The sequence below is a fragment of the Pleurodeles waltl genome, chromosome 3_1, assembly GCF_031143425.1.
Source record: "Pleurodeles waltl isolate 20211129_DDA chromosome 3_1, aPleWal1.hap1.20221129, whole genome shotgun sequence".
Lineage (NCBI taxonomy): Eukaryota > Metazoa > Chordata > Amphibia > Caudata > Salamandridae > Pleurodeles > Pleurodeles waltl.
This window is the reverse complement of record NC_090440.1, coordinates 258,017,269-258,033,516: the sequence shown is the minus strand read 5'-3', so window position 1 is coordinate 258,033,516 and position 16,248 is coordinate 258,017,269. Positions and strand designations below refer to the sequence as shown.

Sequence of the window (16,248 nt, the reverse complement as noted above, 5' to 3'; positions counted from 1 at the left end):
ATGTACTTTTATGGCTGACTTGCCGTTGCTCAGTGCCTTGCTACAAGTTAACATCACTGCCTGGTTGGACCGTATTTTTTGACCGATCATTGCTACTTTCATGTTGAGTTGTATGGTGTTTTTCTATTCCAATGCAGGCATATCTACCAAGCATCTCTGGAGTGGTTACAGGCAAAGTTTGCCACCAATCAACTGATAGGGAAGGTGGAACTGCTTTTCCGACCTTATCTGCGCTGGCTGGATCGTAATATGGAGCGGCTTTTCACGGAAGGTGCCCGACTGGTGAGATACATGAAAGCATCGTATTATTACATTATTCATGTCGAACCAGATTCACAAAGTTTTTTTTCCCCACGAGTAGGTGTTAGCTTCTAGAAATGTGTAGTAAACTACACTTTAAAGAAAAACATTTGTTAATCGGACCCGTTTACTAGATTGCAAATATAATTATGTGCGAATGAACAGGTGTTTTTAGAGGCATAGCGTGTTCTAGATGTTAAACAAAACTATCACAGTGACATCGAGATGTAAACTACCCATTTTAGTTACATAACGTCATGTTTTTCTCACATTATATTTATGCAGTCTGCCTTCCGTAGAGTAGAAACAGTTGTCCATTCCACGAGCCAAAGCAAACGCGGTCGTGCCTTCCCCTTGTAGGCCTCTACTTAGGAGTAAAGTTTATTTTCTGCCTAATGTCTTAAGACTTCACCCTTTCCTTCCAGTCTGTTTATCTATGGTGTTGGTGGAGTGTCAAGAAACCTATTTTGTCTGTACACATGACCTCTTTACAAAAACATGAACACAAGTTGTAATTTATGCTATTTATAAAACGAGTAATAATGTGTTAGGATCATCTGCTATACGTATTACATAAGTAACATCATCACACAGGCTAAGTAAGACTGTGCAAGTGCACCTAAGGTCTGATGCAAATTACTTTCCAAAGCCACCTTTCTACATGTTTTGACGTTTGTTGTAAATGAAACAAATCTTCCTCTGGGCTTTGTTTCGATTTAGCGAACACCACAACGTTTCTGAAGTTGTCTGTTATGAGAAGGTAGTTTGACCTCTGAGCTTGCCTCGTGGGAGATTTAGTCCTCTGGCATGGTTCCTGCTTGGGGCGTTTCCCAGTATATCACCTGCAATAGACAAATGCAATCTGTTGATGCATTAGTAATGTATCATCTGTACTTATTTTGTGTTGGATATTTAAGTAAAACATAATGTATATGTAAGGAAACAAAGGTAACATCCGATTGTAGTGAACCTTTATGAAATCAGCCATCTGTATTTCCGAGTTCTTAGCTCGTGCATTGGAGGAATGTAGAATCACTTTAGAAAAGGTTTCTGGACAGACATAGTTAGTGTTGGTGCACATATAACACAAAAGTGGTGATAAATTTGACTCCTAATGCAAATGTGGACTGTATCATGTTTCCTGCGCCTTTAATGACAACAGTTATTGTTTGTTCTTTGTACATGCAGTTGAAAAGGGACATTGATGCAGAAAAGGCTGGAATTGAATTTGTTCCCTACCAGCAGCTTCAGGTGTCAGCCTCTGCAGGCTCCACTCAAGCTACAGTCCCTGGCACGGAGACCAAGACTGGCCATGAACACCAGAGCGCAGATGCTTGTGCCATTAATAAAGCTGAGGGGAAAATAGGTTTGGAAACCACCAGTGGAGCAGAGGATGATGATGATGAAGACATTGATGACTCCGATAGCTGGGTGAGCTGTGATGAAGATGAACCCCAATCTACAAGCAATATTGCAGGCCCCAGTGTTCGTCGTGTGGAGGAAGATGGAGGCCCTGGTCCGAGGAAGGGGACCGAGATCCGCTTACTTGATTTACACTTGGGAGAAGGAGTTGGCACACTTGTGGCTCAGCAGCTCACAGTTTCACTTCAGTGCAACAGGTAATGATGCAGTTACCAATAATAGTAGGACAGAGATTAACGGTTGAGACAATTTTGTTTAAATAAGACTATTGAATTAACGTTTTAATAAAAACAGAGGCAGCATCTTCGAAAATTGTTTTATTGATGGTTGTTTTACATTTGTATACATCACTAACAAAATATGAACTGGGTTGTTGCCATTAACGTCCAAATCATTCCATGTTCCTCAAGCATTGTAGGCTGAAAACGATTCTAGTCTTAATCTCCTGCGCCAGCCTCCAAATGTTTTGATCTTTGTTATATGCACCTGTGCAAGACATACATTGATCTTTTCAGGATTCTGCAATTAACAGCCCAGCCTTTCTCCTTCACAAGCCTGGCATCGCCTCTACTCTCCACATATCTGTAATGTCATGTTTTGCTTTTAAGTCCAAACCCACAGACAGTCACAGATATCTACCATTATCGAGGTCTTTCAGAATATTCAATAATGCTACCTGTGGTGTTAACGTTCCATGCTACTCTGTCCCAGAAACTCTGAATGGCAGTACACCTCATATTAAGTGTATAAAGTTGGCCTCTTCAGCTTTGCATCGAACACAAATTAGGAATGAGTCCATTTGGAAATAAAATAGGAAAGACACAGTTTTATTACATTTTTAGCCGTTTCCCTATGTCACTACAAAGGAAGAAAATGTTTAATGTGCTAATGCTAAGAACGTTTAAGCATCCTTTTTTTTATTGCTGCTCTCCACTGTTTAAGCAAAAGTAGTCCAGCAAACCAGCATCTGGGATACGATGTCTAGGAAACTTGCTTACATCTAAGTACATTATTCCAGTGCACCTTATACGTTATGAAATTTACGTTTGTATCTGAGAAATAAGGATTTGTCTCAGTACTATGTGTCCCTTTCGCCTACAGTGTGACACAAACTTGACTGTGAGTGAAGCATCTGCATATATATAAATATATATAGATATATGTATATCATCCTATTCCTTTTGATTTGCAAAAAGATAAACCGCACTCAGAAGTTGTACGTCTTCTTGCTTTTAATGCAGAGCTCAAATCAATCCACAGTTGTAAATCACACCTGACGCGTTTTGGTCTATCCGACCTTGTTCACAGGTACTTCCTGTCAAGCCCATTTCGATGTTTAAATACGCGAGAGAAACCACATAGCAAAACCTGAAAAAAACATAGTTCCCTCTATTACCATGTCAATACATGTTGAACTTTCATCTATAAAGAAGCATCTGTTCTATTCAATTAATTTAAACTGTATTGCACTACTTACACTTTTTTACATTTCAAGTGAATTCTGGGTACTGTAGTCACCAATTAGGCTCAATACTACGCACTTATACAAACGCTTTTATTTATTCATTAATTTTGATTCTTATAGTTTATTTATGTGTTGTTTTCTCCTAGCATGGCTAAGTGGCTATTGCGTTACTCTTTATAAAATTAAATTTAATAGAGTATGAATTCCCCTTGTTATCATGGGTTCAATTTGCGGATTGTATGCTTTCTCTCCTATCGTGATTACATAAAGAGATTGTATCTTAACAAATATTGGACTGCAAAGTCCTTTAGTGCTAATTGGTTATTAGTGCCAACTCAGATCTCACTGCCCCCGTGGCACATTCATCTGTACTAATTTAGGTTATATACTTCTTCTTTATTTATGTAACCCATGAGACATACAATCCCCTCCACGCTGCATAAGCACGCTGCATTATGTGGTTTCTCCCCGTAATGCAGGCTTTTATAAAATTGTGTGGATACCGTAATCAAATTATCAATAAAACAGACCTAATCATGAGGATATGCAAAACTAACAAATATTCATCACTAATGTTGTGGCCTTATACTAAGTTTAAGACTATTTATTTACTTTATAAGTGTACAAATAACTCTTCATCCTGGTTCAGTCCAAGAGGGGTCAATGAGCGAATGTCTAAAATATATCTAGATTCTAGCTGGCGCAACTATTTCTCTCTGTCTCCCCCTCGTTTCTGTTTCGGTACTTGGTCAATTGCATAAAAAGTAATTCGTTCCCATTTGCCACTATGTTTCTGTTCCACATGTCTTGCTGTAGCATAAATTCTGTCCAAATTTATCGTTGCTCGGATATGTTCTAAAATCCACTTTTTTGTCTCACATGTGCTGCTCCCTACATATTTCAGACCACAAGGACATTCAGTGACATACACTGTAAAACGACTTTTGCACATCAAGTGCTATCGAATCAATCTCACACCACCATTACCAGTCAAGTACTCTTTCATATTTTTCCCAATTTTGCAAGCTTTGCAGTCACTGCATTTCCAAAACCCTAACTTCTGTAACCAGTTCTGCTTTTTATAGCTAAAGTGACTTTGTGTCAGCTTGTCACTTAAGTTCGGTGCTCTCCTAAATGTCATTTTTGGTTGTTGTCCCATGATCTCTCCAATGGTAGGATCCATTAATAATATGGACCAATGATTCTCCAAGATTTTACAAACTTCTGTGGCACTTTGAGGATATGTTGTTATGAACCATAGCTGTTTATCTGCATCCTGTTTAGGGGGAGACCCTGTTTTTTTAATTAGTCCAGTTCCCGAGACCTGATTCATGCATTGTTTGGCCTAAATTAGGCACTTTATTGGGTATTGTCTGGCTTTGAATCTTTCCTCCGAGGCCTTAAGATGTTTCTCACATGCCAGAGGTTCCGAGCAGATTATCTTTATTCAAAGGAAACCAAGCATTCAAATTCTTCTTGAGTCAAATAAATAATCACTTTTTTCAACATAATGACATGTTGTTGGAAATGATTAATATCTGTCTCACTAATAACTTTTTTCTCTTCAACAAACAAGTGTAGTTACAAACGAAGGGCACAGCCATGGACTATTCTTTTTCTCCTAATTTTGCTAATTTAACAATGGACTGGTTTGAACAGTGTATTGCAGGGGCAGAAGAAAATGAGATATATCAGGAAAAAGTAATAACTTGGCTCAGGTTTATTGATGACTTACTTCTCATCTGGGATGGAACAGAGCTAGAATTCCAGGGATATTTTAGATATTAAATACCAATATAACAAAATTGAACTTTACATGTGAGACTAGTGCCACAAGAGTGGCATTTTTAGATACAGAAATTTAGATAAGAGACGGATCAATCCACACAACATTAAACAGGAAAATAACGGCAACTAATTCAATACTACATGCAAACAGCTTCCACCCCTCCAACATAAAGTGGAATATTCCCTATGGTGAATTCCTTCGAATAAAGAGAATTTGCTCGGAACCTCTGGAATGTGAGAAACATCTTAAGTCCTTTGGAGGAAAGATTCGTAGCCAGATAATACCCCAAAAAATTGCCTAATACAGGCCAAACAACGCATGAATCCGGTCTCGAGAACTGAACTAATTAAAAAAAACAGGGTCGTCCCCTAAACAGGATGCAGATAAACAGATACGGTTCATAGCAACATATTCTCAAATTGCCACAGAAGTTTGTAAAATCTTGGAGAATCATTGGTCCATATTATTAATGGATACTACTGTTGGAGAGATCATGGGACAACAACCATAAATGACATTTAGGAGAGCACCAAACTTTAGTGACAAGCTCACACAAAGTCACTTTAGCTATAAAAAGCAGAATTGGTTACAGAAGTTGGGGTTTTGGAAATGCAGTGAGTGCAAAGCTTGCAAAATTGGGAAAAATATGAAAGAGTACTTGACTGGTAATGGCGGTGTGAGATTGATTCGACAGCACTTGACGTGCAAAAGTCGTTTTACAGTGTATGTCATTGAATGTCCTTGTGGTCTGAAATATGTAGGGAGCACCACATGTGAGACAAAAAAGCGGATTTTAGAACATATCCAAGCAATGACAAATTTGGACAGTAGTTATGCTACAGCAAGACATATGGAACAGAAACATAGTAGCAAATGGGAACTAATGACTTTTATGCAATTGACCAAGTACCAAAACAGGAACGAGGGGGAGATAGAGAGAAATAGTTGCACCAGCTAGAATCTAGATATATTTTAGACATTCACTCATTGACCCCTCTTGGACTGAACCAGGATGAAGAGTTATTTGTACACTTATAAAGTAAATTAATAGTCTTAACTTAGTATAAGGCCACAGCAGTAGTGATTAATATTTGTTAGTTTTGCATATCCTTATGGTTAGGTCTGTTTTATTGCTAATTTGATTACGGTATCCACATAATTTTATAAAAGCCTGGATTACGGAGAGAAACCACATAATGCAGCGTGCTTATACAGCGTAGAGGGGATTGTATGTCTCATGGGTTACACAAATAAAGGAGAAGTACATAACCTAAATTAGTACAGATGGATTGCGCCACAGGGGGCAGTGAGGTCTGAGTTGGTACTAATAAACAATTAGCACTAAAGGACTTTGCAGTGCAATATTTGTTAAGATACAATCTCTTTATGTAATGACTATAGGAGAGAAAGGATACAATCCGCAAATTGAACCCATGACAACAAGGGGAATTCATACTCTATTAAATTTAATTCTATAAGGAGTAACGCAATAGCCATTTAGCCATGCTGGGAGAAAACAACACATAAATACACTATAAGAATCAAAATGAATAAATAAATAAAAGCGTTTGTATAAGTGCGTATTAATTGATTAGAACAGATGCTTCTTTATAAATGAAAATTCACCATGTATTGACATGGTAATAGAGGGAACTATGGCCCTCATTACAACTTTGGCAGGCGGCTTGTATCCGCCATGCGGCCGCACTCCCGCGGAGGCCATAATGACATCCTCGCTGGGCCGGCCACAACAAGGGAGCCGGCTCCAAATGGAGCCGGCGGTGTTGCGGCGGTGCGACGGGTGCAGTTGCAAGGAGACTACTCTGGCAATGTGTGCTTTTTGAGACCAGAAAATAATATTGCTTTTTGCCAGTGCTTGTTGAAATGGGAAGGGCCTGGCAGCTTCCACAACATTTACGTTTTACAAAAGCAATGTCAAAACAAGGCATGCATTGACAAAACCAAAAAGCTGAAGACCAATCTCAGACATATTGGCTTTACCAATGATAGTTTATTTTCATGTTTTCCATAATCTTGTGGAAATTGGTTGCACTGATTTTCCATTATGAATATATTTTTAAATACTAGCATGCATAAATACATTTTAGTAGATGATGCTTAACAAAGAGCTACCTAAAAATTCACAGTAGTTTAGCAAAACGTTTTTTTCCAAGTTGCATTTTTCGTGACCATTTAATTTGAAAGCAAAGACTCATTAGTCTTGCTTTTAAGCTTCAGCAAATATTTCAGTCTAATCAGAGAGCATTATACTTAGCCTCATATTGTTAAGCTTGCAAATGTGTGTACCCATGTTTGTTCTGGGACCACTGTCAGCAGTGCAGTCCAAGCTTATTGCAACATTTCTTAGAGCGCTCACCCTAATAATAAAGGCTTTGCATTAAGGAACCATAAATAAAAGGTCAAACAGCATTAACATATGGTACAGATATTACCTTAACTGCTGACAATGCCCTTCCCTGATCATAAGGTGATACTGAAAACTGGCACCCAAAGTGTTTGTGTTTGTGCTGCAGGGGGGTTGGGCCTACTTGTGCCAAGAACAAAAAAATATGACAACTTGTTGTCCTTGACCCCAAACAATATTTCACACACACATATATATGTGTGTGTATATATATATATATATATATATATACACACATATATATGTTATGTATTCGAACTATTAGTATTTTCTTGAATCCATCATAAAATGGAAAGTCTCTCTAGTACCCATATCCTTTTATCCTATACAATTCTGTCAATGTTACATCATTTAAGCTCATTCAAAGGCATACCTGTTTTATTAATATGTGTGAAAGGTGAAAGACGAGGCCACTGCAAACATAAGTCGTTCCTGAAGAAACCCTTGAGTGAGGAGTTGATGTATATGCCCAATGTGCACTTGTGATAGTTCTTTAATTTCATTGGACCACAGATCTGAAACTTGTTATAGTCAACTTAAATTGGAATTGTGTTCTGAGAGGGCACACTTCAGCCATACCGGCTGCTACGGGAAGAATATGGGCTCCCAGCAGGGCAGTTTATAGCACATGCACTCCTGGTGGTGGAACTGCTTCGGTTCTGGGGCATCACAGACACAGAACCGGATCAACACCCCGTGATATACACACACACTACATATAATGAGAGGAATGCACAGACCTACTACCTGTGGGATCCATTAGTAGCAACCCATAGAGAATGGGAGAGAGACCTGGGAAGAGAACTAACTAGAAAAGAGTGGGAAAAAGTGAGGGAATATCCCTTCGGCGTGGGTCTCAATGACCACGTTGCCTCCACTGACAATTTTAAAACCATCTTTGATGGCATCGTCGACAACACCATCAACGGTGTTCAAAATAACAAAAAAGACAACTAGACCAGAGTACGTCTTCCATCAAGGTTTTTCATTATCCTCCTAGTCACCTGCTAGACATGGAGGATTCTGACGACGATGGCACATTCAGAACAGGGTATAGTCCGTTGCAACTCAATGTAAAATGTCAATATTTTGCAGTGGAGGACAAGGATGATGATCAATATAATGGTGCCTACGATCAGGAGCCCACTTATGCTCGTAGGCCCTCCCTGCCTCAGAGATATAGATCACGTGAACAACCGCAAGAACTTCACGATGTAGTGCAAGTTCCTTTAACATTACTACAAGATCTAAAAAAACATTTTAAAGGGTTATCAAACCAGATATGCTGATATACCTCTCCAGACAGTGTGAGATCAAGGATCTGCACCAACTCCTCAACTGCAATCGACTCCTAAACATCTTCTCCGTCATTAGACAGAGAATCTCACCAGGGTCTAACATCGCTGCCCCTCCGATAAAAGATCCTTCTTCATCTAGTGATGATCAGGAGGAAGGAGAAATTCAGGATACTAGTCTCACAATGAGTGGGATGAATACTTATTACCTACGCCATCGCCACCACCTTACCACCCAATAGATTCTCCGCCAGAAGATATTGGCGGATTTAATTCGATAATGGAAAGAGCTGCAGACCTATTTCATCTCCCTATGTCAGTGAAACAGACGAACTGCTTTCTGTATGACTTTAAGGAGCCTCAAAGAAAATCAGTAAGATCGATACCCATAGTTGACTTCATATGGCAAGAAGGAGAAAAGAGCATGCAAAATGTGGCTAAAGTGCCCCCTGTTTTGCCAAGAACAGAAAAGAAATATAAGGCCCCCAATGATGCACCAGCCTGTATGGTGGGTCACCCGAAGGCAGATTCAGTTATCACTCAAGCAGCACAACACTGCTGCACGAATCCATTAACACCCATATCGATACCCCCTAATAAGCAAGTCCGATGCCTCGATAATATAGGGAAAAGATTCACCACAATGTCTGCAGTTACTGTAAGAGCAGCTAAAGCTCTAGCTATCCTTGCTCGTTATGATCTGAAAATATGGTCAAATATTTGGGACTTTATAGATCTCATTCCGGAAGGAAAAAGACCAGAAGCAAGGAATTTATTGCAAGAAGGAGAGAGAACAGCCTCCAAAATTATGGATATAGCGTCAACTGGATTCTGACAGCTAGCAGGGACCGCCGTCTTATGAAGGAAGGGTTGGTTAAAGAGTACATGATTTAGACCAGAAGTCCAGACAAAGATACTTGACATGGCCTTTGACGGACAGGCACTTTTTGGAAAACACATTGATGAAGCGCCACAAGCAATAAAAGTGGACGTGGAAACAGCCTGGTAATTAGAAACCTTACAGTTCAGGAAAACTCCCTTCAGAGGAGCTAGAGGAAGAGGCATCTCCTCATACAAGGTAGTTGTCAAAGGTTCCATCAATCTTACCAGGAAAACAGACCTTATTTCCAGCAGCAGACATGTAGGCAACCACCTCTGGCTGCTTATCATAAGCAAGATCCTTGCAGAAAGCAGGTCTCTCACAGAAAGGACTCCAGCAGATCAAAGTGACCTGTATCAAGTGTCGGCTCCCACCTCTCCTAAATTAAACCTTGGTGCGAATATCTCTAACCACCATCACCATTGGCGAAGCATAACCTCAGACAAGTGGGTTATAGAGCTTGTTACCCACAGGCATCCTCTGGAATTCATCCATCAGCCGCCAACAACAGTGCAATCAGGTGCTCACGCACCTCATCTTCACTTACTGCGTCAAGAAGCACGCATCATGCTAGAGAAAGGAGTAATACAAAGAGTTCCTGCATCACAGGAGGGGAAGGGTTTCTGTTCCCGTTTTTCCCTACTCAAGAAGAAATCAGGAGAGCGGGGGGCTATATTAGATTTACGGAAACTGAACAGATTCCTAAAGAAACAATCTTTCTGTAGGATCACTCTTTCAGATGTCCTCAAACTCTTGAACCGCAATGATTATATGACCAACCTGGATCTGCAAGATACTTTCATATCCCTATCCAAACCAAACACCGCAAATACCTCTGGTTCACAGTAGCCAACACTCACTACCAATTCAAAATTCTTCCTTTTGGCCCCAAATTGGCACCACGTATATTCACAAAGTGCCTGGCCCCGGTAGCTGCCACGTTGAGAAGCTCAAAACACCAAATATTCCTGTATCTTGATAACTGGTTGAACAAGGCGCCATCGGCAGCGCAGGCAACGGAGACCACCGCAGCCTGCTTAGCACTATTCAAGCATCTGGGTCTGACGCTCAACCACCTAAAATCCTCCACAGTTCCAGGAACACAAATCCTATTTCTGGGGCTTATTCTAGATACCCTACAAGACAAAGCACAGCTGTCACAGGACAGACAACAGAGACTACAGCATCTAGCACAAAAAATACAAGCAAAAAAGTGCATTTCAGTATGCATTTACAAATTGCAATTGGGAATGATGTCATCTTCTATAGATCTCATGCCTTTCGCTCGGCTGAAAATGAGACCATTGCAGGAAGAGCTCAACAAACAGTGGCTGTAGGAAAAAGGATAGTTTGACGACTTAATCAAGGTTACACCTTGAATGATATAGGCAGTACCTTGGTGAACAGTGGCGGGCAATCTAGCCAAAGGTCTCTCATTCCTTCCTCAGCTCTCTGATTACATTATCACCACAGATGCATCCCTGAAAGGATGGGGAGGACATTTGCAAGAACTTCAAGTCCATGGAAAGTGGACCGCAGGTCAGAAAGCTCTTCACATCAACCACCTGGAACTTCAAGCAGTTTACTTCGGTCTTTGAGCCTTTCTTCACAAGAATACAGAACACTTTTGTCCTCTTGTGCACAGACACCACAATAAGCATGTTTTACATAATCAAGCAGGGGGATACCAGATCAGTACCCCTATCATCAGAAGCTCAGAGGATTCGGAATAGGACAGTGAAGCACAGCATCACTCTCAGAGCCGAGCATGTCCCCGGGTTCAGCAACACTTTGGCTAACACTCTCAGCAGAATGACATCAACCTGTCATGAATGGGAGCTAGATCAGACCACTCTGGACCACGTATTCTCTCGGTGGGGCAAACCAACACTGGACTTGTTTGTGATACCACAGAACAACTATTGCCAGTACTTTGCAAGCTGGCATCACCATCCAGGATAGTGGGGAAATGCATTTTTGATAAGATGGTCAGGTGTGGGATCATACTGATAGCTCCCAGGTGGCCCAAGGAAACACTGGTTCATGGAGCTTCTGCTGTTATCCGAGGTCAACCATATCCACCTCAAGCCAGTGCCTCAGTGGCCAAAGATGTTGCTTTTTGTATTATTTTCTGTACATTGCATTTAATAAGGGATTGGTAGCCCTTATAACAGAAGTACTGTACATAGTATCATGAAAGTCCTAAGAATGTTAGCAGCAAGAATGGTTACCCAAAGGTAAATTGATGATGCATGAAGATTTGAGTAGTGGGACATAAAACACTGAAACTCTGAGATTAAGCACTTGTTTTCCTATTAATGTTAACATCTATATGTTTTAGAGAAGGGGTAATCCCACATGCAGTGAAGTAAGTAGAACGAAACGCAGAGGCTGGACGTTTGGCACTCTTTTAAAATATGTCCTTGATTAGGAAGCGTGGTCCTCTTCCACAAAGATCAGACTTAGGAAAAACTCAGTGACTTATCAGAGGCTGGTATGTTGGAGAAAAAGACAGCAAAGTGGCTGAAGGTAGATTAAGGCCGTTCTCAATGTCTTTTATAATGGTAGAATTAATGCCATATCAAAACTTGTCAGGGCTTCACTAAGTGATAGTATACATTGTTTTGTTAAGAAATCAGAGATGACATAAACATATTTAGGTCTTGTGTTTGAATTTAGGATTTTCTTGCTAAAGAAATATTTTTTACTGAGATATGACTTAATTTGAGGAGGATGGCTTCATAGCACACTGGCAGATAATGGGAGGACAGGACAGGATTGATTTTTGCATTAGATCGTGAAGATTGTAAACTTGTTTCTCACCATGAGAGCTGTTGAGCCGAAGACCTGCGTTTTATTTTGTGAAATAAATTATATGTATGTCTTTTTTATCTTTCCAAGGTGTAAAACCACAGCTGACCTAACCATGCTGCGGAAGCATCCTTACACTGCGCAGTGTGACAAATGCAGTGCCCGCATTGATGCCACCTTTCATCCCAGCATGCTGCATCAGTTTTCCGCTGTTGTTGGCCACCTGGACCTTCGAGGAGTGGCACCCATCGATCTTGTTCTCCAAGACTGCATCTTTGTTGTGAGCTGCTTGAGTTGCTCACAGGAAGGTCCTGTGCAGGTATTATTTATTGTTTTCAAACAGCAAATAGTTTCATATGATTATTTTTCATTCATAGCCCTAAGCTCTAAGTGCAGCAGTTTGCCGCTTTAGCTCTGTGATCTCCCCCTAATGTTCTGTTTATGCTATTGCTCCCACTCAGACTGGATATGGGTATCCAGCTGGCCTCAGAAGGGATAGGGATGAGACCAATCCTTTACTGTAGTAGGCTCAGGGCTACCCCCAAGCTTATAACATACCACCAGGGGATGGAAGAAATTATGAGTCTGCCATGTTTTGGCAATATCCTGTGGAGACACACTAAGAAAGTTGGGTTTTGGGGTTTTGTGGAATGACCTCATAACTTTTGGGTTCATTAGTAAGAATACCTTCAAAGCCAACTATGACCAGCACATAATGGCCCTAATGCAAACACAACCCTCTTTCGGCCTCTGCATGACGTTTTCCTTCTGGTGAAGGATGAGTTCAGGTCAGAGCGATTCCTTGATGAGATTGTACCTGCAGTAGCTAGGAAACTCTATCTCCAGTTCCACTATGGCACCATTTCTCTGTTCTTCTTCACCTCAGGCTGGTGTTGGTCTCATGAGCAGGACAAATGGGTTTTCCTCTCGTGTGGTGCCAGTAAGGAAACTGTGGAGCATGCATTGTTTTCTGCCCAGCCCATGTGAAGGGAAGGAAGAAATGGATACTCCCAGTTTGCCGAAGTTTAGGGGTAAAACAACATGTTGAGGCACTTCGTATTTTGAGATACAACACAAGTCAAAGCACTGTCTTTGCTGTCTTCCGATACCTCCTCTCAGTGAAGAGGAACAGGCATATAATGTCTAAGCCCAACGTGGGACCCAGTACCATAACAGCACAGGGTATTTCTAGCCACTCTACCTACCCCTTGCGCACTAGCACCTTGAGATGTATGGCCTATGTCTGTATCTGCTCATTATTAGAGCATAGGGTTCTTTTATAGATTTCTGTTTTCCCTCCTGCACTAGCACCTTGAGAATGTTTGGACTAAAAGTGTATATGGTCATTTGTTGTGACCAATTTTACTGAGGTCATGAAATGTTTTGATTGTATTGTTCTTATAAAAAATTTATAAGGTCTATCTGATTTAATCAGGTTTTATTTTTTTTTGTGTATGTTGCTTGATTGTATTTGTTTTTTATTAATTTATATCTTCTTTTATTGTTCTTTTATGGCTTCTAGCCGAAAAAGCTATTTGAAATGGTTACAATGGCTTTATTGAAATGTAAACAATACAGCCCAGCACCAGTGTTTTCACTGTGATGAAGCATGCACATAACTTCTATTCTTGTTTTTAGCTGAGTTACTGATATATTAATTTACAAGATGTGTGCCACAGATGTTTGAAAATAATTTGTTACTAGAAATACATTCCCTGGTGGTATTACTGAAGTCCAATGGGGTTTCGAATGCCCTTCACTGAGAGGAGAGAGAGAGAAGGTGTGCCCTAGTCTATCCCATTCCCTTTGACCACTCTGTAGTCTGTTGGCGATTTTTAATGTATTGAAACAAGAACTACTTCGAAAATTTGTTGAAAAAACATTTAAACATCAACTGTAAATCACAAGGGATATTTTCTACAACAGTTATGTCCTGCTTAAACAAATTGTGTACATAAAAAATATATATATTTATATATATATATATATATATATATATATATATATATATATATATATATATATCTCCACTGGCAGTCATCACTGCATAGTTAGAAGTAGGATTGTGTTTCCATAGGAAATGCATTTTATTTTGTGTTGCAAATATCTTTGTCCTGTTTTTTCTTTTTGTGTTGCATTTTTTAATTAATTTCACCATATTACACAGTTTACAGAAAGTATTCTATACCATTCCTATTTCCAATCGTATCTTCTCTTAGCGTGAGCAACACTTACAAGTATAAATACTGTGGTTCAGTATTAATATACATGTCCGTTTTTTAAAACTGTGCGTGCAGGTATTTACATTTCTAAATATCAATTATCTTCATCAGTATTATTTGCCGAAGCAGTGATAGTTCTCGTATAAAAATACAAATACAAACAGGCACTCGTTTAGCGTTTCATTATAACAATCTTGTAAAAATAAAAAAGGCTAGAACCCATTCACTCCATGATGTTCTCGTTATATAGTCCCATTATAGTAGCAGTCAGACTCAATACTTGTCATATGACCAAATAGTCTTCTCCTTGAGTCTCTCAAAGGTATACTGCTAGTCGTTGAGGAATATAAGTCACAATGTTTCGTAATAAAAATGGGAAATGGTCAAGGGTGGGGAGAGAACAGTATGAATTCACTGAGAAATATAGGGAAGGGTCATGGTTAGGTTGAGGTATAAGAATAAGAATAGAAATAGAAGGGTGGGGGGGGCAAAAATATAAATCAGGAAGGGGATTGGAGAGGAAGAAAGAGAAAAAAGGGAGAAAAATAAATAAAAATAACACATATATGAATTATGTTAGTATCCATGACGGCAGATAAATAAAAAGAACAATAATAGAATAACCACAATAACAATAACAGTAGTGACAGAGGGGGGGGAATCATATATATTCAAGAAGAAAATTATCGTAGTGACAGTGTCAGCATGAGAAAGACAGAGCAAAGTTACAGAGCATTGTGGGGCATGGGGGCAGGGGCATGGGACGGCGAGATGGGCGATGACAATATGTCGATAAGGATCGGAATGGAGATGGAGATATGAGTTAAAGCGAGAGGCCAGTGGATAATGGGTTTACCGTGGGTTATGTGGTAGCTTCCTACCGGGGAGCTCGCCTGAGTTCTGGAAGAAAGGCGTGATAAGTTTGGGAGGGAGTGGCTGCGTAAGGCATGGTATCTGGGATGGCATATTCCTGCTGTGTGGTGTGGTGTGGTGTAGAATTCTTTGAGGCGGATCTAGTCCTGGGGTCCCGAGAGGAAGGGTGGCCAGGTCTGTAGAAACACCTCTGTTCTGTCCTGTAAACTATAAATAAGTCAATCATGTGTGGCTGCTTGGTACATTGCTACCAGCCATTCGTCATGGGAGGGAGCGGTCGCTGCGCACCAATGTCTAAGGATGCATAGTTTGGCTGTTGCTAGCGCGGTGTGTAGCAGTCTGCTTTGTGTTCGTGAAACCTTATAGAGTTCTCCAGTATCGTGTAGCAGTAGGAGAGATGGGGTAAGAAGTGGAAGGCTTCCTCTCGTGTATCACGTGCTGCCCAGATAGCATGAAAGAGTGTGCAGAGATGATTCCTGGAGGAGCGGCCCGACACAAAACCTACTTGGGTGTGGTAGATTAGAGAGGGGATAACTTTTTTGAGACGAGTAGCCAGTATTCCCGCCAGTATTTTGATATCTCCATTCAAGAGGGAGATAGGACGGTAGCTTCCGCTGAAAAGTGGGTCTTTTCCGGGTTTTGGCAAGACTGTGATGGTGGCTTTATTAGATATAGGGTGGAGGGAACCCTCCTTCTCTGCCCCTTGGAATGCCTCGTATAAGGCATCCACTGTGTCGGTTCCCGTCCATTCATAGAATTCAGATAT

At 40.4% G+C, this 16,248-nt stretch overlaps 1 protein-coding gene across 1 annotated transcript in view; it reads left to right on the top strand.

Moving 5' to 3' along the window:
* The window catches only part of LOC138284012 (uncharacterized), a 367,741-nt gene that overhangs the window by 264,535 nt on the left and 86,958 nt on the right, over positions 1 to 16,248 (top strand). Inside the window, exons 5-7 of the mRNA XM_069222348.1 lie at positions 138 to 282; positions 1,489 to 1,919; positions 12,478 to 12,706. Coding sequence (XP_069078449.1) covers positions 138 to 282; positions 1,489 to 1,919; positions 12,478 to 12,706 — 805 coding nt within the window. The remainder of the gene's footprint in view (positions 1 to 137; positions 283 to 1,488; positions 1,920 to 12,477; positions 12,707 to 16,248) is intronic.